Consider the following 23043-nt stretch of genomic DNA (forward strand, 5'->3'; position numbering starts at 1 on the left):
GGCTGCCTGCCTGGGGGCCAGGGGGATTTAGAAGGTTCTGGGTCCTCAGACCCCCCGCCCCAGCCAGACCAGGCTCTTGCGGACACATTTGAGAGCATCCCTCACGGGGGGCGTTCTGGCTCGTGCTCACAAAGGCCGCCCTGAAGCACAGGCTGTCTCCCAGGCGTGGCCAAGAAGACCCCCGTCGGTGGCAGAGAACAGGAGCCTGAGTAGCTGTCGGAGGTGCAGGGAGACACGTCGCCCCCACCCCCCGCCCCAGCGTAGACCCATCTCCAGGTGCACACAGCGCTGCAGCACTTGGGTCTAAAGCCGCTCGGCCTGGCTCAGCCCTCCCGAGTCTGGCCCCTCAAGCTGCATCCTTGTCTCATCCTGGGGATCCCACACAGGCTCAGGCGGTGAGCCTCCTCAAAGCCGTAGGACTCTTTGCAGGAAACCTCAGAATTAGCCCAACTCAATTCCTTCCTGCAGACAAAACCAGATTATTGACTGTATTCTTTTTTTTTTTTTTATTGACTGTATTCTAATCATAGCCACAAACAAGTGTGTGCCCGTGAATATACAACCTGTCAAAAGAAGCGTGAGCAGCTGTTACCAAGTATTTTGAAATATTCATTATTGAATAGCAGGTGGCAAGGGTTCAAAAAGTGTTAGGGATGAAAATTTTAAGTGAGTATGGTTCTATCCATTAACTTAATTCCTTTTGCATCTTAAAAATCTTGGAAGTAACGCTTAACAAATTTTTTTTCAAAAACACAGAAGAATATGTGATGAGAATGGAGTTTCTCTCCCTCCCTCCCCAGACTCCTTCAGTCCCACCCCTTAAAGCTAACTGCCATCAGATTTCTTGTGGATCCTTCCAAAAATATTTATGCATATACATAATAAAGACAGACGATCATAGATCCTTTTTTTAACTCAAAAGATGATACTCTGAATCTTCTCTACGTTTCTTTCATTTATCTTTGATATTATTATTTCACATTAGTTTGTCCACATAAACCTCACACTTCTTACACTGTATGGCTGTCTCGTCATTTAACTAGTCCCCTCGCACAAACTGAGTAAAGACCACCCTGTCACTCCCACAGTCTGGTCGACATGAGCTGAACTCACGGAACCTGAGTCTGCCGTGGGTACAGAGTTTGAGAACCACTGTTCTCACCTTTCAGACATCAGGCCACCGTGATCCAGGTGCCGTGTGGACCTGCCCCAAGCCATGTTGGCAGGTTTTGCCCAAAGTGACAACCTTTCTATTACTCAACAAGGACTACACCATAGGCTCCGCAGCAGCCCCGGGAGAAATGTGCCCCCATCTCCCGCCGCCCTCTCCCTCGCCCCCAGGAGCCCCACCCAGGCATTGAGACCTGCTTCCCAGGGGAAGGTCTGCTGAAGTGCTGCTCCGGGAGCATCTGATGGGGGGCAGATCGCAGACTCTGGGAGCTGCTCCGGCAGGTCACGTGTGGGGAGAGGAGGCGTGTCTGAGTTAGGGGGGTCCTGGGGACCCGAGGGGCAGGTTCCTTTTCCGGTACTTTTCAAAACACCTGGCTGGTTGTAGCTTCCTCTCCTCACACTGGAGTTGCCAGACCTCGAGAACATTTGCTGAGAGCTCTTGAGTTCTCACCCTCTCTTCAACTAAGTCGGGATTTCACCTTTGGTAGATACCCCGCCCCGCCCCCAGTTCCTCTGGGCCTCAGTTTCCCCACCTGTGAACTGAGAAAGTCAGATGAAATTATTGCATAACCCGGCCTTCTTGCTGTTGTATTAAGGTGAATGTTTATGGAGCCCTTAACTGCGGGTCAGGCACTGCACGCGACAGGTACCTGTCTGACGTCATTTGATTCCACTTTTAACTAGTCAGGACGGAGACCTACAGGAAGTCAGTGGTGTCACATCACCCCTCTAGTGGCCGCTAGAGTCTGCGTTGGAACCCGAGATGGGTCTTACTCCAGGTCTGTGATCTGAGCCCCTGTGGTGTGGTCAAAAGACCACAGCATTGATACTACTAAAAGAAAGCAAAGTCGCTCAGTCGTGTCTGACACTTTGTGACCCCATGAACTGTAGCCTGCCGGGCTCCTCCATCCGAGGGATTCTCCAGACAAGAGTACTGGAGTGGGTGGCCATTTCCTTCTCCAGGGGATCTTCCCAACCCAAGGGTCAAACCCGGGTCTCCCGCACTGCGGGCAGAGGCTTTACCCTCTAAGCCGCCAGGGACGCCCTGATACTACTAACAGGAGTTAACAAACTCACTAGGCCGACCATACAACCTTTTAGGGAAACAGTTAAAAAAAGAAAGGACCCCCTCTTAAAATGTAGGAAAAAGGTAAGCTGAAGAGCCTAAGAATCAGGTTAATGAGGAAGAAACTTTCACCCAGGTAGATACCTGCGGTTTTGTATTTTGGGGTCTTGAGGCGAGAACCAGGCATCTGACTCACCGCCAGAGGGCAGCAGTCCTGCAGGCAGCTGTCCCCGCGTCTCGGGTCCCTTCAGGCAATCCTCTCTCTCAAACGCGTTCCTGTCGTGCGGCCTTTGGGGGGCCGGATGCGCCCCGAGACCACCCAAGCGCCCCGACTCCGGAGCGGCACGGACGCCCCGCCGGCCGCCTGGCAGTGTCGTTTTGGCTCCGTCGGAACCGTGTGCATCCGCCCCGGGAGCCTTGACCGCCCCGCTTCCTTCCCTCCGCCAGGTGGCCGCCTCGGGAGAGGGCTCCGCCATCAGCGGCTACCTCAGCCGGTGTAAGAAGGGCAAGAGGCACTGGAAGAAGCTCTGGTTCGTCATCAAAGGCAAAGTGCTCTACACCTACGCGGCCCGTGAGGTAGCGTGGTCCCCGCCTTCTCTCCTGTCCTCTGGGGGGCCGGGGAGGGGGGAAGCCTCGCCTCACACCGGCCGTGTGGGCCCGAGGGCGCCGCGGGGCCTGCGTCTGGTTCCCGCCTCAGGTGCGGCGCCGGTCAGGTCTTCTCTGAGGGCCGCCGTGCGGATGCACCGCCACGCGTCTGTCTCAGCTCCGAGGAACCGGCCGTTGCCTTGTGGGCCCAGGCGGCTCCGCGGGCAGGGCCGGTGCCGCGAGGCCTTGGCACGTCCCCGGGGCGCTGCCTGAAAGAGAGCTCCTTCCTCTCTGCCCTCCGCTTCCGTCGTTCGGGACGGAAGGCAAGAGCCTGGGGAAGCTACCGTCTCTGTGTCCGTGCATCCGTCAGGGAACTGTATTGCCTCGTGCATGGCATTTCTTCTACTAAAGAAGCCCGACGTTCACGTGTATCCCATCTTAGACTTTCACCTGCGGAAACAGCGGGGAGAGGCCTTGTCCCCCTGCTTCTGCAGGGGAGAGGTGTGAGCGGGGCTGCGCGGCAGGGGGCGCTCTGGTCCCGGCTCGGGCTCAGCCTCTGAGATAAGGTGAAAGACCCCCATCTTCTGATGGTTTCCGCAGGCGAAATCCGCTTTGGAAAAAGGGACTTAAATGCATTCTCCACACCTCCAGAGGGTGGGTGCTTCACCCACGAGGATGAGCACCTCACCTCAGGGCGGGCCCTTCTCCCCTGACCCGGCAGAAGGCATGTCCCCTTGGGCGCATAAAGCTCCCTCACAAGGGACCTGCAGCTTGGGCGGCTGCAGTCAGCCCCGTCGTCGAGGATCCCAGACGCGTAGAGGGGACCGCCCCCCCCCCCAAGTGGACGTTCCACAGGACACCCACAGCGGCGGGGGGACCCTCTGAGACGTGGGTTCTGAGAGAACTGAGCGGACAGTTTGTGAGACTTCCTCACAGCAGTCCTTTTGAGGGGGTGCACAAGGGTGTGTTGTGGGTCCCCGAGGTGTGGAGAGTGCCCAGCTGTCCTGAGAGCAGGCCCTTCCTCCACAGAGCATCTCATGGAACACACACTGGGGGAACAAAAGCTATTGACAGTTAACCAACCGTCAGAGTGTGCATCCTGTCTGAGAGCGGAAAAGCCCGAGCCTCTATGTCCTGAGCGACGGTTGTCATGGAAGTGACAGCGTGGGTTGGTTTTCAAAGATGGATTTCAGGATGCTTCCAAAGCCACTTCTTCAGAGAGAGGAACTTGTACAGTGGCTCAGTAAGCCTAAACCAGTGACAGGGCCAAGCTTTCAAATTCCATCAGAAGAAGGAGATTTGATAAAGTGAATGGGCAGATTTCTACTGCCATGCACCCCCATCATGTACCCTGAGGTAACTTGCTACTCAGTATCAGCCCTGGGAGAGAGTGCCTGTCAGAAATATATAGGAATCTTTTACATTTTTTTCCCAGTATTTTATTATGTAGTTAATATATTTATTATTATTATAAAAAATTTCAAACATAAACATTGAAGGAATTTTGATTTTACAGTTAACATATTATTGTACTTAATCAAGTGTCTATTAGTCTCTCATCCATCTTGCTTTTTGATGCTTTTTAAGTATAATTCCCCCTGAAAAGTGAAAGTCGCTCAGTGAAAGTGAAAGTCACTCAGTTCTGTCTGACTGTTCACAACCCAGGCCAGAATACTGGAGTGGGTAGCCTATCCCTTCTCCAGGGGATCTTCCCAACCCAGGAATCAAACCGAGGTCTCCTGCATTGCAGGTGGATTCTTTACTAACTGAGCTAATTCTCCCTAAGAGTTCAATATTTGTGTTTCTTTTTTTTTATTTTGAAGTACAACTTACATATGATAAAGTACACCAATCTTGATACTATTTGTTAAGTTTTGACTAATGCATACCCCTGTAAATCCTCACCTCACCCCCATCCCCAGAGGCAACACACTGTGTTTTATCTTTTCCTACCATTATATTAGTTATATCTTTTAGATCTTCAGATGAATGGAATCATGGATGATTTCTTCCACTCAACACAATGTTTTTAAGAGTCATCCATATTGTTGCATGCCAGTTGGTCATGCCCTTTTATGGCTGAGTAGTATTCCATTTGGTGAATATACCTCTTTGTTTATCCATTCACCAGTTGAAGGACATTTGAGTTGTTTCCAATTTGAGGTGATTATGAATAAAGCCAGTTTAAACTTTTGCATACAGGTTTTTGTGTGAAAATAGGTTTTTATTTTACCTTGGGTGAATACCTAGGAATGGAATTTCTGAATCACACAATATACACATGGTCTTTAAGAATTTAACGGGTAGTTTTCCAAAATGGTGTGGCGTTTTATAGTCTCTACAACAATGTAGGTAAATTCGGGAGTTCTGTTTGCTCCACGTTTGTGAGCACTTGGTATTGCCAGTCTTTAATTTTAGCCATTCTGGTGAAAGGGTAGTAGTATCTTAATGTGGTTTTAATTCTTTATAGTAAGCCTTGTGTAAGTCCTCCAGCTTTGTTCTTTTTAAAGGTTGTTTTGGGTCTTTTGTGTTTCCATATAAATGTGTCAATTTCTATAAAAATGTCTGTTAAGATTATGACAGGGATTATTGAATCTATATATCAGTCTGGGGAGAATTGACACCATAGCCATGTTGAATCTTCCAACCCATGAATAATCCATTTATTTAGTTCTTTAAATTCTGTGTTTAATGTTTTGTACTTTTTAGTATAGAGGTTCTTATACTTCTCTCATTTCTGTTACCTTTATTCCTAACTTTTATTTTTGGAGGCAGTTTTGAATGGAGTTTATTTTCTAGTTGTTCACTGATGGTACAAAAATATTTTTAAAAAATAATTAATTGTCCTGTGACATCACTAGATTGATTATTAGTTCTAGTAGTTGTTTTGTGATCAGACATGTCCTTTTTATGCACAGGTAGTTTTGCTTCTTTTCTGATCTTGATGTCTTCTGTTTCTTCTTCTTGTCTTAGCGAAATGGCTAGGGCCTCCAGGGCAGTGTTGAATTTCATTGGTAACGGGCAGTGCCCTCTTGCTTTGTCTCAGTCTTAGGGGAAAAGCATTAAGTAGTTCACTATTGGGTATGATGGTATTGGTGGATATTGTATAGATACCATTTGTCAGATTAAGGAAGTTCCCTTCTGTTTATTTATTGACTGCGCTGCGTCTTTGTTGGTGCATGAGGGCTTTCTCTATTTGCCGTGAGCGGGGGCTACTGTTCTTTGCAGTGAGCTGGATTCCGTGGCTTCTCGTGTTGCAGAGCCCAGCCTCTGGGCATGCGGGCTCAGTAGTTGTAGCACACGGGCATGTGAAATCTTCCTGGAGCAGGCATCAAAGCCATGTCCCCTGCACTGGCGGGTGGATTCTTGTCCACTGTACCACTGGGAAGACCCAGGAAGTTTCCTTCTATTTCCTAGTTTGCTAAGAGTTTTTATCATGAGTGGATGTTGAATTTTGTCAGATGTTTTTTTCTGGTCTAGCAGCCTTAGAAAATTGATTGCCTTTTATACACAAATTTAACTCCCCCTTCTTTCCCAACAGTCATTCTAATGTGCTTAACCATTTATCTCTCTTCATGTATGATCTTATTAAGTTGTATTCTTTATGGACGTGTATCTGTACATAAATATGGGTGTGTTTATTATAAAAAGTTCTTTACATATATAAAGCTCTTTCTTTTTCCACCGATCTCCGTGATTTTAAGACCTGTGTGCATTCTGTGGGTGCATCTCACCAAATTGTTACCAACTTTGTAGCACGAACAGCCTGGGTGCTCCATATTGAAGCACTGTGAAAGAGACCGTGGGGGGCTGAGCACAGAATACATTAACGGGGGTAATGACAGTGGAAAATCTGAGTCACTTCCACACCAAGTCAGTGGAAGGAATGCGGAGTTTCAGGTGTTCATGAGTTCCAGCGCTGGCCCTGTCCCTTCCACGATGTGTGACCTTAGGGCGTTATTTACCTTCCCTGAGCCTCAGTTTCTTCTTAGCTTGGGGCTGACGCCTTTCATGACCGTCATGAAGACTAAGCAGGATAATGTGGAAGTCCCAGGACTCTGTAAATGTGGTCGCAGAATGTTAAATCTCTTTTCCTCGTGACTGGTGCTGGCAGGAAGTAAGGGTGAAGAGCGTGGATGCTCAGCTCTTGGTGTGTTTAACGTCCCTTTCCCCTCTGCCTCTCTGCAGGACACAGTGGCCTTGGAGAGTATGCCCCTGCTTGGCTTCACCATTGCACCAGGCAAGGAGGAAGGCAGCAGTGAAGCCGGACCTACTTTTCATCTTTACCATAAGAAAACCCTATTTTATAGCTTCAAAGCCGAGGATAGTAATTCGGCTCAGAGGTACCAAAATAACTAGTCCTGCATTTCCCCGTCCCCTCTCTCAGAAAGGAACCAGCTGTCACCCTGGGCTTTGGCTTCTGTTCTTCTCTGGCTCTCCTGTCCTGTCAGGTTCCCTTGGGCCACAGCAGAAGAGCGGATTGAAATTCCCAGGCAGACCTCAGACAGACTGTGGGTGGGGTTCCGGACCACGCGATGAAGCGCATGCGGCAGTCGAGGGACTCCCAAGCTTTTGGGTTTCCCAATGCATACATAAGTTACATTTATCCTGTAGTCTATTAACTGTGCAGTCGCGTTATGTCTACAGAAGTGTGTGTTCCTTAACTGGAAAATACTTTATTGCTAAAAGTACTAACCATCATCTGAGCCTCTTCAGAAGTCATAATCTTTTTGGGGTAGTAACAACAAAGACCACTGGTCACAGATCACCACAACAAATCGACTAACGATGGAGAAGTCTGAAATACGGTGAGAACTGCCAAAATGTGACGCAGACACACAAAGTGAGCAAATACTGTTGGGAAAGGGTGCTGCTTGCTAGACTTGCTGGACACAGGGTTTGCACAAACCTTCCAATTTAGAGAAAAGGCAGTGTCTCTGAGCACAGGAAAGCAAAGCATGAGAAAGCGGGGGCTGCCTGTATTATGACTCATCCACACAGGGGTGCACTGATTCAGCAGCTGTGCACCGCACTCCCGGCCTTTTGCTAAATGCGAGGGAAACAAGCAGAGTAGGACCTGGTCGCTCACCTTGGATTAATGATAGTATTGTCTCATCACTCTTGGGTTCCATGACCAGAGTTCCAGGCAGAACCTCCACTCCGAGTGTCTCCCCTCTTGTGTGTTGCAGGTGGATCGAGGCCATGGAAGACGCAAGTGTGTTATAGCAGTTACCTAGCATGTGGACTCAGAGGACACTCTTAGGTTGATATGTGGACCCTTCCAGAAGCCAATCCGTGTCTCCACCCGTCCAGACACACATCTGGGTTCAGCACGGGGCCTGGCCTTTTTGGCTGTCACCCCCTCTTTCACACCTTCACAAGTGGACCCCTTAAGGGATATTTATGGACCTTTTCTGTCTTCGTGTTGTCCACCCTCCCCACTCCAGCGTAAACTATTTCCCTTTCCAGTAGTGCGTTAAAATTTAGTACCATGAGGACGTGGAAACCAGTAGAGAAGTACGTTGTAGAACTGCAGGCTTCTTAGTGGAAACAAGCTTTTACAGTTTTTTTTTTCACTCCTGGTAAACATGATCGCCTTTCATGTCGTTGATGTCGGTGCCTCAGGTGAAATGAAAAACAACCAGTAGATAACAGCTACTGTCATCAAAAAGCACTTTATTGTTTTCCTGAGCAGCAACCTCCGGTTTGATTTTTTTTTTCCCCCAAGGGACTTCCGTAAGTCAGTGGTAGATGGAGTCCTGTGGACTAATTTGCCACCAGCACTGGCTGTGGTGGACCAAAAGGTAACGCCAGGAGGGTCCCCCTGGCCTCGGAGGGCTCAGGGCCAGGAAACCCTGGGAGCAGAAGCGGAGGGCTGTCTCCTCCAAGCGACCATTCACCCTGCAGACCACCGCAGCTTCCTAAAGGAGGAAACTGCCTCCTCCCTATAGCGGTCCTGACACCTCACCAGTGCTGGAAACTTGGCTGCTGGCAGACCCGGCCCCCACCCTGGAGGTCACCACAGACCCTCCCGAGAGATGGGGTCTGCTTTAATTTATTGCGTGCCTTCCTGAGTTTACCCCGCACAGGCCGACAGCAATATGCTTGTGAGAACTGTCCTTGTTTTCGACATTGTGATCCTTCTGCTGTATTCCTGAAGCCTTGAAAGAGAGGGAAGGAGAGAAGACAAGATGCGATGGGAAGGTGAATTCGTGGTGTTGGCCAGTGGCTCTGGACACAGTTGAGGGAGGCCTAGAATTGTGGCTTGAGATGCCCTGTGGGCGCCTGGGGCTTGGTCCCTTCCCGCTGATGACTGCTCACGATGCTGGACGTGTTTTTACATAAAGCAGAGTGGCGGGGGGCCTCCTTGTTACTGTCATCGAAATAAAAAGCAATCCTATCGTTTTTTGATGTCTTGTCCCCACCTTCCTGTTGCCCTGTTCCCTAAAAAAAAAAAGGCAGTTGCTGAACATTTTATAAAAAGCACCATCTCTAGGAATTAACTTACATTAAATATTTTCAGGGGAATTTTGTTTTTTTCTAGTTTGCAGTTCTTCTTTAAAAAATGTTTGGTTAAACATTTTGAGGACCCAGACTAAGTGATAAGAGAGGTCTTCTTGTTAATTTTTGAGGACTTAACTCCCATGGAATCATTTTCATCATCAGACCTATTGAGATGGGCCTTCTAGACTCTGAGCCTTTAAAAAGCACAGCAAGGGACTTCCTTGGTGGTCCAGTGGCTAAGGCTCCACGCTTTCAATCCAGGGGCCTGGGTTCAATCCCAGGTCAGGGAACCAGATCCCATATGTTGCAGCTAAGGGTTTGAATGCCACACCTGCAGGCTGCAACAAAGCTCTAAGGTCCTGCCTGTACAGCTAAGGCCTAGTGCAGCCAAATAAAGCATTTTTAAAATTTTAATTAATTTTTAATTTAATTTATATTTAATTTAATTAATATATATATATTTTTTAAGTGCAGCAAGACTTCAGCAAGAGGAAGCGGGCATTCCCCAGCCTGCCTGTGCTGTGGCCCCGTTGTCAGTTTCTGAGCTCCAGGTAGAATTGTGTGTCCGGAAGTGCCGTGAAGGTTTCTTTCCCCGAGTAACATCCTATTTCTGGTACTCTGTAAAGGAGCTGTGACGGGGCTTTTTCTTCTCGGTGAATCGTTGCCCCTGATGGCAACCCGGGTTGTAGATAGAACACATCAGATGGGTCTCGTAAGAGGAGGGAGCCGCAGAGGTCTTCCACAGTTCCTGCGTGGGGGGGCCACGACCTGCCTGGTTCCCTGGGCCTTGTTTTCACCTGTGCGCCCCCTGGTTCTCGGAAGACTCATTTCATCCGATCTCTTCTGGCCCACTTTGCTCGTTGTCCCTCACCCGCCACCCTCTCTGTCCGACTTGCCTCACATGTTTGTGTCACTGTCTGCCCACTGGGTGAGCCCGGAGTAGCTCAGAGGAAGCCGCCCCCCTGGCTGACGGCACTTTTTCTCCTGGGCCCGGAGGTTGCAGGAGCAGCCGCCCACGGCCCCACAATTTACTGCTTCTCCGCCTGCCCTCCGGGGGCGCGGGCAGCCCCTCCTGCATGTCCCCAGCAGAGTGCGTTTCTAGGGAGGAGGCAGTGCCGTGACCCAGAAACCAGCGGCCCGGAGTCCCGGGGCCTCCACCTGTCACCTGGAGACCCTCCCGGCCCCCCAGAGCGCTCAGCGCACACCGGCTGTTTGTCAAAGCGGACCGCAGGCCCCGGCCCTGGAGAGCAGGTAGCACTCCCTTTAACTGCGGTGGTTTCACAGCTTTCCTGAGACTGGGTGTGTCTCTCCAGCCTGGACGGGACCTCGTCAGCAGGAAGAAGTGTGATTGTCATCACTGAAGCGGCGCACATGGGCACATGGGAGCGTCCAGGATGGTGATTGAGGTCCTGGGCCCCCATAATGAAGTTTCTGGGTGTCAGGAATCCGCTCTGAGTTGTTCTGCTCAGGCTGACAGACTCCCCTGGACACAGCCCGGGCTGGGGAGGTGTGGGGGTGACGCCCAGGGGGTGTCGGGGTGTGCACCATGCGCTGGGGCTGAGGTGTGCGGGTCAGAGTGCTTTCTCCGTCTAGTCCAGCCTCTCATTTGATTCATAGTGGGAATGGCATCGCTGAACACTGAGGCCGTAAATGAGGACGAGGCCACCTGGGCTGGGAGTGGTGGGAGCAGATGGAGCCCAGCTTTCTCTCTGCCTTGGGACAAAGTCAACAACATTCTGGAAGATTCTTCCATTCATGGCTTCAGCCTGGGGTATGCGGCCTCTGTGAGCAGGGAGGCTTCCTTGCTTCCACGTGTTAACTGTCAGTTGAGGGGACAACTGTGCCCACACTAAGATGTCTGTTTTTCAACAGCAAGGAAAAGGAAACCAGCTTCATGCTGCATTAGACACCTAGGAGATCCGCTCAATGAGAGGAGGTGGGAAAAAAGGGTGGGTTCAGGGCTGGACAGTGTCTCCCAAGCTCCAGATTCTTCGGGTTTCTCTGACCTACCGTCCGTTGTCAGCTTGATTCCAACGCTGGTTCCCAAGAGGCTGTGAATTTGGGGTATGTTTTGTGGGAGACTAACTTACGTAAGTGTTATTGGGGCATCTGTTACATATATTGCTGAATATATTACTTTAAGTGACTTTGGGGAGGCTGGTTTGATGTTACTGGTATTTTAAGCCCCTAATCAATTACTAAATCAGCAGCCAACAGCACTGACCTCTCACAAGCTCCTAGGAGACCTTTGTGTGATTATTAACAACAAATAATAAATAGCAAGCATCTCAGCATGAAGGACTCTAAGCACCTTAACCCCGCTCCTCCATTTATTTGTCCCAAGGATGTGTTGAGATGAGTTCTTCTTATTATCTCCATTCTGCAGATGAGGAAACTGGGAATAGAAACCTTGTGTCACTAGCCCGGAGTCACACACTCGAGATCGGGAACCCTATACTGCTCCCCTATAGTGTCTCTGTTCAACGTGTGTGAGCTGATACTCTGAGTTATTAATATTTTCTCAGACTTGCAATGTGAAGTCCCTCCTAAAATCAAAAGAAAACTCTGACTGCTGTGGGCCAGTCAGTAGGACCTTTTCCCCAAAGTCATAACACACACAAGGTGCATTTCTTTATCCAACCATGTACGTAACCCAGTGTTATTTCAGTATTCTAACTGCAACGATGAATACAGTTCTGTTTTTCTGCTATCATGCACAAGGTTTGCTTCAACTTAAGCTGGGGTATTTAAAATCCAACTTAATATTTTAAATCCAAAGTACACACGCTTTAAAAAGTTTTAACATTTCATGCTTCTAGTGTGATTCAGTTGACATGTTAGGGGGAACACTCACATATGAAGGATTTTTAAGGCAAGTGATCCTGGGGATTCACCACATGTTTCTCACATAATGGAATAGATTAGAATTTCTAAGATATATTTATAAATAATAGTAACCTAAAAATCGATCAGTTACTTGCTATTCTTGAACCCTTTGTGAATTTCTATCCTCTGGTGAAGTCATGCCCGAAGGTTGCAGTTAACACATGTCCTGTAAGAATGGACAGGTCTTATTTTGGGGTGGAAGCCATCACACCCTTGCCACTCCAGTTCCTAGGGAGAGAGAACACCTCTGTGTCCTGGGGGGCCATGTCCCCAAGGGACGGGGTTATTTCCAGAAACGAAACCAAGCGGGGCACAGCCGGGGGCCGGTCAGTCAGTCGTGTGAAGCCAGAGCAGTGCTGTCGGGGTGACCACTGTGTACAACATGCTGCCAACAGAGCCTGGGCCCCCTTACCAAGGCTGCCCCCCTTGGGGCGCGGCGGGTAACACTGGAGGCGGGGCCAGCCCGGGGGACAGCTGTGTGGGTTCTGTGGCCTGAGACGGCCAGCGTGAAGTGGAGTTCATCCCCGCCTTGTCTGTGTGGCCTTGGGCTCCTCCCGTGGCTCACCCTTCTCCTCTGGGGTTCCCTTCTCTAGGTCTGCAAGTGCCCTCGGGACACTGTGGATGTGCAGGCTGGCGATCTGGGCTTGGGAGGGTCTGCGAAGGTGTTCAGAGTCAAAGCTTGGTCTGTGGGCAGTGACCCCAGGTTGTGGCCAAACTTGGAATTGGCAGTGGATAGTCAGATTCTGAGACAAAGAGGAGACCCAAGGGCATCTGGAATGACGTGTTAGCAATGACGGCTGTCACTGGTACCATGACGGGACCTCACGGCACCTTTCAGGATGCAACAGTGTGCTAGACGATCTCAGGAGGAATACACAGCTGAGGCGGTGGACATCGGAGGGGAAGCCAGCTCAGACCCGGGACTGTGGAGCCAGTGCCTGGCACGTTAACATCCCCTCCCACAGAACTCTCAGGAGAAGCTTAAGGCCCTGTGCCCACCCTCACAGCCTCCTGGTGGTCATGGAGCGATTTTGCAGACACGCTGTCTATGTGGCCGGGGTCTCTCCTGTGGACAGGTGATTGATGATGACTTACAGGAAAGGGCGTTCTGTGTTGGCAGAGCAGAGTGACAGGTCTCTTCTCTGTGCTGATCACCTTTCGAGGGTGATGTTGTAACAGTGTGGGGAGCGAAAGAGAAGCTTGGGCAAGAGAAAATCTGTATCCAGAAAGCGCAAAGCAAAAAAGAAAGGGGGGAAAAAGCACCATAAATGAAGTTTCTTTTTCCTTGTTTTTCAAACTCTGAGAGTGAATTACAAATCAGTGTCATGGATCACAACCAGGACCCCACCCTGCCTCACACAACCGAGAGCAAAGTAGAAGGCAGCAGGATAGTCCATCATCACCAGGGACCAGATTCATGACATTTTTGTTTTAATCATATGTATATATGATTATGTACTATATGTATATAGTATATGTATGTACATGTACTATATGTATATGTACATATATATATATGTACATATATACTATGTACATATCTGGCTTCTCAGGTGCTGCTAGTGGTAAAGAACCCACCTGCCAATACAAAAGATGTAAGAGACAGGGTTCAGTCCTTGAGTTGGGAAGATCCCCTGGAGGAGGGCACAGCAGCCCGCTACAGTAGTCTTGGCTGGAGAATCCTACGGACAGAGGAGCCTGGCGGGTTCACGTTCTACAGGGTTGCAGAGAGTCAGACATGACTGAAGCGACTAAGCACACACGCACACATACTATATATGATGTGCTGCTTGTTGATGTAAACTATATTTATACTTAATAGATCATGGTCAAAAAAAATTCTGAACCACTGGCTTAAGAGTATCAGGTAAGGGGGGAAAAATAAAGAGCACAAAGTTGCAATTAGACAAATTAGGCAAATTAAACCAAAACAGAAGAATTAAAATCACATATTCAAAAGTAGTGACACTTGGTTTTTTCTGAACGCTTCAAAATACTGCAAAGAGGAAAATGTATGAAATTCATGGCAAATCTACAAAAATTCTTTGTTTTTTTTGAAACTGACTTTGCCGATTGAAACTCTGATCCACTCTTAAATATTGACTTTCCTAGCACAAAGAAATGCTGATTTACCTGTCATTTCTGAAATGTCTTTGAACAAATCAAATTTCATGTTGAAACCTGGAGCCTCAAGAAGAAGCTAGATAACCAGGAAACATGCATTTCTTGGCTCCCTCCCAAAACCTACTGAAAGGACTGTAAACGAATAAAAAGATATAACCTGAAGGACAGAGAAAATCCAGGAGGCACAGGGTGTGGAAACTCATTTTTGGAAGATACAACATGTGGGGACAGTGACGGCTACCTTGGCACAGAATTCGAACACTAAAGGTACCCCCAGGGAGAGATGCCAGCCAGACATATCAGCCTCTGCTTCTGGAACAGGCTCGGAAGCCAGAGGCACAGGGTCTGGGAAGGCCACGAAGGGAGTAAAGACAGGAGCGCCAATTGAGTGTCTATGAGGAACCCTGAGACCCTCATCCCCTGACCCCACGCTGTACAGACAAGTGACTGCTCTCCTCCTGCCCTGGCAGGAGACAGGAAGTTTATTCAAAATATAAGTACTAGAAGAGGAACAGCATCCCATCTGCATCACACACACACACACACACACACACTTTGGGTTCAACTTCTAAACGAGGGGCTCTTTTTCTGCCTGCCAAGTTCCTTTCCTTGACATGCAAACTATGCTCAATAGAATCACAATTCTGAGTTCCACAGTGTTTTTGTCGGAAGACCACCACTGCTATCAGAAGGTGGCAGAAAGGACCCCGGGAAGGACTTTCAATCGCCCTGGCTCAGGAGTTTGGATTTTATCTGTTTACTCAAAGGTCCCAAACTAGTTCTGAGGCCCAGAACCATGCTTAAGAGATGCTGCTTGCTTGGCCTGCAGAGTTTAGAAACCAGTTGCAAACTGCAGTATGTTAAAGGTAAGAAATTTCACATTTACACGTCTGGATTCCTGGCTTCTCTTGAGAAATCTGAGATGCGGTGTCTCTGGGCCGCATTCCAGGTACTGATGAGGGGCTCTACCCTTTAAGTGGGTGGTGAGCTCGCCAGGGGTCACTAACACCATTTAACATGCGAATGGTGTTTGTGTGTTTCTGAACCTCCCTTAGACTGCCTGCTAGACTCCTACCCCCACTCAAGGTCCTCACCTTAGGCATCTGAGTTTTCCCTTCAGCCCTAAGCAATGCAGAACCATTAAGAGAACTTCTTAAACAGAAGAGGGCTAGGAGTGGCTGTTTCAGCAGCAGCACAATCGGAGCAAGGAAGGGTGGATGAATGAATGGATATGGAGGGAAGCTACTTGGACTAGTTAGGAAGGCTAGGAGACCACAGCAGTTAAGACAGAGATGAGACCTAAACTTGGGACCAGAGGAGGAGGGGCCAAGTGTGAGGGTAAAACCAAGGGGATTTGTGTTGTTTAGACCCTCAGTCTTGACCACACACCCAAAGCTCCCTGGAAGCCGGAGGCCTCTAGCAGCGTCCCCCTCTCTCCCCAAGGCTGAGGGCGGGGTCCAAAGCAAAGCACTTAAGGGAGAGGCTTTTCCAAGGAATCTGCTTTGAGGTGCATTTCCTGGGCTATAGTGAACAGATTTTGGGGTGGAACTCATCTCTTAGGAAACTCAAGGAATGCTATTTTAGACAGCTGGCAGCCCCAAGTGGCTTAGCTCTTGAGGTGGTGCTGGATTAGTAAAGAACTCCAGGCCTCACGACTCAAAAGAGGCCCAATTAGATGACATTTAAAAACACAACATGCTCCCAAGCATATTCTGAAAACAGGGGACCAAGGGCAGGTGGATGGTGGCTCAGATGGTAAAAGCGCCTTCCTACAATGCAGGAGACCTGGGTTCAATCCCTGGGTTGGGAAGATCACCTGGAGAAGGAAATGGCAACCCACTCCAGTATTCTTGCCTGGAAAATTCCTTGGACAGAGGAGCCTGGTAGGCTACAGTCCATGGGGTTGCAAAGAGTTGGACACGACTGAGCGACTTCACTCACTTCACTTTATTTGCCATGCCTTGTGGGATGCAGGATCTTAGTTCCCCGTCCAGGGATTGAACCTGTGCCCTCTGATAATGAAGCATGGAGTCTTAATCACTGGACCACCAGGGAAATCCCAGCAGGTGCCCTATTCTGAGAAGATAATCTGATTTTCCCTTGTTTTCAAGATAATGTGAACCAAGTAAAACTTATTAAGGCATGGGAGCTGGGGGGCAGAAACCAGAGTTGGCACTTCCCTGACCAGGGATTTAATATCCTGCATGCTGCTCAGCATGGCCAAAACCCAAACAGAAACAACAAAACCCCTTAGTCATGACTCAGTAAAAGCCATTCCGGAGGGGTCTGGGACCCACTCTTGCAGTGTTCCTGTGTTCCAGAACCATCCATCCACCGCAGCACTGGGCTTTCTCTACCTGGGAAGAACAAGGGTCACTGATACAGAAGCTGAGACTTCCCCAAGTAACCTTCTACCATGACAGAGCTTGACTGTGACAAAATTACACAGGTGGGTAGAAGAGAAAGGTTTTTTCCTTTTCTAAGTCCTCAAGGAGAGAAGAGATTAAGCAGAAGGAATTCCCTAGCGGTCCTACCATTCCCAGTGGTTAGGCTTTCACTGCCCAGCGCATGGGCTCAATCCTGGTTTGGAAACTAAGATCCCTCAAGCTGGGCAGCATGAGCAAAAACAAAAAAAAACAAAAAAACATGTGTGTATACACACACACACACATATAAAACTTAGCAGAAATCACTATGATAAATGTCCCAGCACATGCCAGCCAGGTGACTTTGCAGATGTTATTCTCCCTCTGTTAAAAGGTTTTCTGTCTCTTCAGTTGTTTAAAAAAAAAAAAAAAAAAAAAAAGATAATACCATCTACTTCACGGGGTTATTATAAAGATTAAACAGGATAATGTGTAAGTATAAGGAATGTGCAATCTGGTATTCAGTGATTACATCTATTCAGATTCCAAGTTATTTTTTTAAAAAAAGGCTAGTAACAATTATATTAGGTTTAAAAGTTTATTTTATAAATGTGTCATCATTATATAAATGACAGAAGTGTCACAAATACTAATAATAAGCTATTACATAAAAATGATACAAAGATGTACATAAGTACTTATGAAGGTAATTATTAAGTCTTCCTAGTCTATGAAAATAAAAAGGAAAAACCATTATTTACGCTATCACAAAAGCCACACCTTTTAGGTAAAAAGAAACTCTACTTGATAACAGTAATTTGAAAAATTTAGCACATCTACAACTATTGTTTAAAACTTGATTTTCGTTAACATTTGTCATTTAAACACAGATAAGCTTGGATGGCAAAAAACATCTACTCAGGTATAAAGTGAAAACTGCATTATCTACTTCCTGCTCTCAGTTAATGATTGCAGAACAGACCTGTTTTTAAGTGTTGGGTGTTGTGGGAAAAAAGACCTGTCCAGAGGACCACAGAGGCCAAGGAGAGTGAATACCTCTATCTCATTCACAGGCTCTGTGTAGGGAGCTAGAAGCCTCAGGCTCACAGGCCAGCTCCAGGAAGTCTAACTAAACCATGTTTTCACTGAGTTCATCCGTAAAAACAAGATAATACCAACACTATTCATCATACACTGCTGCTGGGAAAAGCATTCACTATGAAGTGGGTACCCACTTCATACCCACTCTGTTCTAGGTACTGTGTTAAGGGCTGAGATAAGTACAAGGCACATTTCAGTACAGGCTCAGTGTGGGTAGATGCTGAGGAAATGAACATAGAAGTGCTGGGTACTACCAGATAGATCATTCCCAATGGTTCTGTGAATGAGTAGTCTTCAGGCATAGTCAAGAAGTTAAAAAAAATTCTTGAACAAAAAGTTTTCTTTTTGCCACATGTTTTTGGAATTCGATCAGTGATTTGAGCCTGTGGCATGCATCAGAATGATATGGGGTGCCCAGTAGACATGCTGTTGCCAGGCCCCACCCAGAGTTTTCAGACCCAGCATGCGCCTGGCAGTTCTGAAGTGCACTCCCCAATCAGGAATAGTTTAAAGGCTGATAAAACAACTTTCAAAGCACTGTGAATGCAAATGTGGATATTTTGTATTAATAGTCAAATAAAGAAAAGTATACCTAGTGTAAGACAATGTGTGTATTTTTGTTATAAAATCCATCAAGTGGTACAAAGTCGCTTAAGAGTTACCACTAAAAACTTCTGTCCAACACACAGTGGAGCAAAAGAAACGGCACTCTGGCAGGGCCTACCTGTTTGCAGAGGCCTGTTACCTGCTGATACTGTACAGCAGTCTGCGTGTGCATGTCCATGTGCTTCTGTTTCCTGAGGCAGAAAAGTGCTCAAGATTATGAAGCCTTGTTATTAAAAAAGTTTTTTTAAGTCTTTATTGAATTTGTTACAATATTGCTTCTGTTTTTTTGCCCACAAGGCATGTGGGATCTCAGCTCCAGGACCAGGCCTCCTCTTCCTTGCATTGGAAAGCCAAGGCTTAATCATTGGACCTCCAGGAAGGTCCTGCTATTACTTTTAATATCAACATTAACCAAGGTTTTAACTGGCAATTTACTGACTACTACTACAAACAGAGCAAACTGATATGGCATGGCTTACAACATAAAAGTTCAAAAGGACTAGATCAGAGCTTTGGCTTCATTTTCTGCACCTGTAGCACCAGAAAGGTCACTTATCTGGTCATCAGTTCCTTCACCTCAGTAAAATGAAATAACACTGCCTTGTTCACAGAACTGTGAGTATTAAATGGAGAAAATCATAAGCCATCACAGAAACATTAATTATTGTTTAGTATTCATTTCAAAATCTAGTACAATTGTAATTTGTTTGCCCCTTCTCCCCCCCCAAAAAACACAAAGAACCTCAATGTGTGTATTTTAAAGCTATAGCCAGAAGCGGTATTCAACACTGAAAACCTAATTTGGGGGAGGAAAGTACCCAATTACAAAGCAGTACATGTTTACAGGGATTTATCACCAAAATACTGTGTTCCCTTAGGCATATCATTTGACCTTTCTGGTTCTCATCTTCCTCTTCCTTGAGAGGTGAAAACAAGGAAAATGGGTGTGTAAAAGCATTTCCTAGCAAATAAAAACATTACAAGATTATGGACAAAATACTCAAAAGTTGAGGTCACACTGATAAAAGCTAAATGGCTACTGGTTGGAAAAAAAAAACACGGTTAAATCATCCATCTTGGAGTCAGAATTTATTCATAATAAACAAGAAAAGTTCAGGGAAAAAAATCAACCAGCGGATCTTATGCCTACAAAGCATGGTGATCAAGCAGCCTGGCCTATGCAGTTGAGGGCGTCCCAAATAAAACGGCAGTCCGACCATGCAAAGCAAGTCAAACCATCACTGAGAGAAATATCTAGTGAATATCTACAACCCAAGAGTCATAGGATCAAGAGAAGCAACTGTATTTATATACGTAAGCAACTCTACAAGGAGTTTGTTTATATACACTTAAGCATTGTTACACTTCATTGGTAGGACTGATTCTGAAGCTGAAGCGCCAATCTTTTGGCCACCTGATGGGAAGAACTGACTCATTGGAAAAGACCCTGATGCTGGAAAGCCTGAAGGCAGGGGAAGCGGACGGCAGAGGATGAGAAGGTTGGATGGCATCACCGACTGGATGGACATGAGTTTGAGCAAGCTCCGGGAGTTAGTGATGGACAGGGAGGCCTGGCGTGCTGCAGTCCATAGGGTCGCAAAGAGTCGGACACGACTGAGCGACTGAACTGAACGGAAGCACTGTTGTTCAGTTTCAAACCGCGAGGAGACTCTGGACGTTAAGACTTGGGGCATATATTCCAGAAAAGACAGTGACAGGTTTGGCAGGGCTTCAACACGTTACCTGATACTCCCAGAAGCTGGTGCATCCTCGGATCATCCGCACCGAGGGCACGAACAGGTCAACGCCCACCCAACAAACCAACCACTTCCGCCCTCCGGGCTCTCCGCCGCCATCACTTCTTCAGTCCACAAGTACAGAGGCTTCGGCTGGGCTCGGCGGAGGCCGGGGTGGGGAACGTTACGGCGAGAACACGGCCCCCGCCCGGCCTCGAGGAGCTCGCGGGCCCCCCGGGAGGGGCGGGCGGGCCACCCCGAATAACGGGAGGCCGGCGTTCCCGGTTTCTGACAACGACCAGCCAACCCCTCGCCCTGATGACCCCGGCGTTTAACCTCCGTGGTGGCCGTATGGCGGCGCGACTGAACCCGGGCGGAGACCCCAGCGGACACCGGAGTCGCCGCCCGGGCCGCGGCCGCGGAGGGGCCGGCCGGAGCAGCGCGGCCGGCGCGTTCCGGCGCGCGCGCGCGCCTCAGCCAATCGCGTGCTCGCCCGCCCCCCGCGACCGCGGCGAGGCTGGCGCTGGGAAGAGGAAGAAGAACATTCGCCCTCCTCCTCCCAGCGCGCGGGCGGCGGCGGCGGCGGCGGCACCGGGGTCACGAACTCTGACCTTTCACTGACAAAAACAATAACAAACCCCTCCTTCCCCGCGACCCCGGCGGCGCCTCCGGGCCCGCCCCCGCCGTCCAGCTCCCACCTCGGCGTCCCGTCTCTCGCCAGCTGCCCCGCGAGCCTAAGCGGCCCGGGGGCTCCCGCCAAACGCCGACGCCGGGAAGCCGGCCTCCTCCCCGCGTCCTGCCCTCCGCGCCGGGGGCCGACCCGCCGCAGACACGGGACCTGCTTCGAGGCCGCTTTGGCGCCAAATCCTGAGGTAAAAATTGAAGGGGAAAAAAAAAAAAGGGCCGGGGCGGGCTCGGGCCGGCGGCGGAGGGGGCGGGCCTGGCGCGCGGACATGGAGGCGCCGCGGCGGCGGCGGCGGCTGAACCCGACCCTTTTACCTTTGCCACGGGGCGGTGGCGCCGGCCGCTTTGCATAGTGGGCCGGGCCGCTCCCCTCCCCTCCCCGCCCGCGGCCGGCGAGGCGAGCGGGCTCCCCCTGACCGGCCCGGCCGGCGCGAGGGTGGGGGCGGAGGGGGGACACGGCGGCCCCGCCTCACAGTTGGCCCTCCGCCAGCGCCGCCATTTTGTCCTCGGCGGCGACGGCTCCGGCTGGGCCGGGCTCCCCTCCTCCTCCTTCATCGCCTGCTCCTCCCCAGAGCCCTCCTTCCCTCGCTCCCTGGCTCCTCTCCCCTCCGCTTCCCGCCCGCCGTTGGCGACCGCCGCGGCCCAACCGCCGTTTCTGTTTTTTTTCCCCCCACCCGAAGGGGAGGGTTGGAGGAAAGGGAGGAAGGCGGGTGTGCGGGTGCGACCTTCTGAGTGACAGCTGAGGGGGTCAATTGGCGCCCAGATAGGAGGGCCGGGGACTCGCGGCCCCGCCCCCTGAGCCTCTGCTGATTGGGCTCTGCTGGCAGGGGTGGTCCCTCGCTGCGCGGGAGCCCTTGGCGGGGCGGGAGCGGAGACCCGGGCGCGGCGTGGGGGCCTGGGGGCGGGGCGTGGGGCCTGGGGGCGGGGCGCGGCCGGGGGCGCGAGGGACGCGCGAGGACGCGGCGAAGGCCGGGGCGCGTCCTCCGCCTGGAGTGCGTCTGGAATGAGTGCTGCTGAACAATAGTCATAAAGGTGATGAAGCATCCTGAACCCAGGGCCGTCGGCTCGTGGGATAGGGCTTTGTGGAATCGACACCTCTTAGGGCTCCTGCCCGTGTTGTCGGCGCGGCTGCGGGCGAATCCCCTTCCTGAGGCTCAATTTCATCGACCCTAAAATGGGAGGATGGGCGTTCTTACCAGGCCGGACCTCCCTTGTCAGCTCGTGTGAGGTGCTCAACTCAGAAAATGGAGCCCGGGCTACTTTGCAAACCTCGAGTCCTGCAGAAGTGTTGTTATTTTTGAAAATGGAGTGTGGAGCCACCTGGAGTGGAAAGCTTACGGGTATGGAGGGCTTCAGAGAACAGAGGGGAATCCGGAGTATTGTCTTTTCATTAGTTGGTTAAATATGTATTCGCTCAGCCCAGGGTACTGGGATACATTCAGAGAACCAGGTAGACCAGGCCCCTGCTTTCCTAGAATTGGGGGTGGGGGGTGGTGTGTTGCAGGCCTGAGAAAACTGTCATTGAGTGGTCAGGGAGGCCCTCTGTGAGAAGGTGATTGAATAGAAGAAACCAAGGGAGGAATAGCATGGGAGAGAGAAAAGGGCCAGTGCAGAGCCCCGGGAGGGAAGGGCGTTTGGTGTGCAGTGAGGCTGGCCAGTTAGTTCATTGCTCCATCCGTTCCCCCCCTCCACCTCCGAGCTAAAGTCTGTGAAATATGATAAAGGTAACGGAGAAGAATAATCAACGAGACTCAAGGAAAATAAAGCCATGAAATGCATAGTTGTTGAATACATGACTTGGTGGGTAAGCATCAGAAAATCACTTTACTTCCACATTAAAATCCTATATCATCCCTTCAATTCCTCAGATACTTGCTGAGCCCCACTATTACCCAGGTGCTGGATGATTTAGACATTAGTGGGTGTCAAGTATGTGAATGTAATTCCAAACACCTGCGTTCTGTTCTGTCCCTCTTCCCTCAATATATCTGTATACATACACACCTACAGACAGATGTTGTAGGCAGAAGCTAGTGTTGTGGTTAACAGTGCCAGTATTTACTAGTCCTGTGACTTTGGATAAAAGTTATTTAACTTTTTTGAGCCTCAGTGTCTTCATCTGGACAGTGAATAGAACTTTCCTTCTAGAATTCAGGATTAAATGAGTTAAATGTAAATAAGGAGCTTAGAAAAGGGTGGTAAAAATGCTCACAAT

At 49.4% G+C, this 23043-nt stretch overlaps 2 protein-coding genes and 1 long non-coding RNA gene across 11 annotated transcripts in view; 2 read left to right on the forward strand and 1 right to left on the reverse strand.

Moving 5' to 3' along the window:
- Window positions 1-9226, forward strand: part of FGD5 (FYVE, RhoGEF and PH domain containing 5) — a 130983-nt gene extending 121757 nt beyond the window's left edge. For all 5 annotated transcript variants that reach the window (XM_043442612.1, XM_043442610.1, XM_043442614.1 and 2 more), the window contains 3 exons: window positions 2684-2812; window positions 7010-7164; window positions 8011-9226. In XM_043442612.1, the coding sequence (XP_043298547.1) occupies window positions 2684-2812; window positions 7010-7164; window positions 8011-8047 (321 nt within the window). In that variant the 3' untranslated portion in view covers window positions 8048-9226. The remainder of the gene's footprint in view (window positions 1-2683; window positions 2813-7009; window positions 7165-8010) is intronic.
- Window positions 9086-20499, reverse strand: LOC122424618. The gene is made up of 2 exons (XR_006264486.1): window positions 20152-20499; window positions 9086-9265 (listed from the first exon to the last, which is right to left on the reverse strand). It is a non-coding gene; the product is annotated as an uncharacterized LOC122424618 (long non-coding RNA).
- An 86-nt stretch (window positions 20500-20585) lies between these two features.
- The window catches only part of NR2C2 (nuclear receptor subfamily 2 group C member 2), a 108723-nt gene continuing 106265 nt past the window's right edge, over window positions 20586-23043 (forward strand). Inside the window, exon 1 of one of the 5 annotated variants that reach the window (XM_043442619.1) lies at window positions 20586-21016. The gene's annotated coding sequence lies outside the window, so the exon portion shown is untranslated. Of the gene's footprint in view, window positions 21017-21838; window positions 21861-21883; window positions 22169-23043 lie in introns of those variants that run through there. The other 4 variants (XR_006264484.1, XM_043442618.1, XM_043442617.1 and 1 more) reach the window with 4 other exon arrangements.

The sequence above is a fragment of the Cervus canadensis genome, chromosome 22 (genome assembly GCF_019320065.1).
Source record: "Cervus canadensis isolate Bull #8, Minnesota chromosome 22, ASM1932006v1, whole genome shotgun sequence".
In the NCBI taxonomy this organism is placed as follows: domain Eukaryota; kingdom Metazoa; phylum Chordata; class Mammalia; order Artiodactyla; family Cervidae; genus Cervus; species Cervus canadensis.